The sequence below is a fragment of the Lottia gigantea genome, assembly GCF_000327385.1.
Source record: "Lottia gigantea unplaced genomic scaffold LOTGIsca_8173, whole genome shotgun sequence".
In the NCBI taxonomy this organism is placed as follows: Eukaryota; Metazoa; Mollusca; class Gastropoda; family Lottiidae; genus Lottia; species Lottia gigantea.
In genome coordinates, this window is record NW_008710718.1 from 1 (window position 1) to 1,581 (window position 1,581).

The window sequence follows — 1,581 nt, forward strand, 5'->3', positions numbered from 1 at the left end:
TCAGCTTAAGAGGGTTTTACAATCGAACCGAACCCAATACAAATTCTTGATATTACAGAATGAAGATGAAGTAGATGCTGTACCATCCTTAAAGAAAGAAGATTCAGATACAAAATACCCAGATTCTACTCTTAAAAAACCCTTACAGGTACACGTCAATTGATATACTGCACAAATAAGACTTAATTTAAATAAGAGCTCATCTTATGTTGACATATTTTTGGGGATTAATGTTAAATTTCTTAACAGATTTTTGTAGGGATGTTGATGATTGTTGCTCTTGGTAAAAGAATTATAAGAATTAGTGGCAAGTTGGTAGAAAGTCTAGAAATCGAGTTGTGACATGGTTATGATATTTCTTTGTTATCTTATGTTTTCCTTTAGGATCTGGTAGAATTAATCTGTGACATCAAGAAAATGGAAGAAGCTGTCATGGAAATGAAATATGATGCCAAAAAAGCGCCATTAGGTAAATGATTGTCTTGCTTTTCTTCTTAAATGATCTTTGAGCAGATCTGAAATTAAAGGCTGTATCAGCTTACAGATTATTTGAATTCTTCTTGATCAATCTGATTTAGTATTTTTTTAGCTTTGAAACTTTCTAACATATTTGATCTAAGCTTCCGCCCCACCCTTTTTAGTACAAGATTAACATTAATCTGTTTATTTGCAGGTAAACTGACCAAGACTCAGATAAAAGCAGGCTACCAGGCGTTAAAGGTTATAGAAGGTTTAATAGATAGTAATAATTTTGGTCATAAATTAGTTGAGGCTTGTAATGATTTTTACACCAGAATTCCTCATGATTTTGGGTAAGTTTCATGTGTTTCAGTCTAGATGATAAAGACTGATTTAATTACAGACAAACCTAATGTTTGATTTCTACTGTGAAAAGTGACTTGGTTAACTAAAATTTTATTCTGTCAGATATTTTTGCAATACATATAAGTAAAATTTGATTTCAGGTTCAAAACACCTCCAGCCATTAGAACAAAACCTCAAGTTAAAGAAAAATTACAGCTGTTAGAGGTAAGATACCTAGGTGATATAGAAATATTTATTTTCACAGTGATTCAGAAATATTAAAACGGAACCTGAAACATGTTGTAATTCAGAGTTTCATGCTGTGCGCTCTTCAGTCAACTCTTTATATATTATTGTGGGACTTTGCTTTCAGCAAAGTCCCAGTTTGTTATCGAAATGTCCATTCTTTTTTTTTTTTTTTTTTTTTTTTTTTTTTTTTTTCGTTTCGTCCACACCTTCCCGAGCTTAGACTGCAGTAGTTGTAGTAACGTTTCGAATTTCATAGACCTTCTATATAGGTGACGATGTGCATAAATATAAATTGGAACATTTTTGCAAAACCGGAAGTGCCACAGTTCAACATGTGCAAAAAGTCGAAAATCGGCTCTAGAAGGCGCATTTTTGCATCGATTTTCTCCGGGTTTTCATTTTTACAATCTACCTGTAATTTCTGACCTGATAGCACTTGAAAAATTACGAAATTCGAAAATTCGTCGCTCACTTTTTTCGATCAAATTTTTCGATTTTTTTGCAACTTTTTTGCTTTTGCATCGATTG

At 32.4% G+C, this 1,581-nt stretch overlaps 1 protein-coding gene across 1 annotated transcript; it reads left to right on the plus strand.

Annotated features, from left to right (window-relative positions):
• Positions 1-58: 58 nt before the first annotated feature.
• On the plus strand, positions 59-1,029 carry LOTGIDRAFT_176953 (hypothetical protein; the record flags this gene model as incomplete). The annotated part of the gene is made up of 4 exons (XM_009067369.1): positions 59-148; positions 385-469; positions 674-812; positions 966-1,029. Coding segments are annotated over 4 exons (378 nt in total), but the record flags the coding sequence as incomplete, so codon positions are not given.
• Between the last annotated feature and the right edge of the window lie 552 nt (positions 1,030-1,581).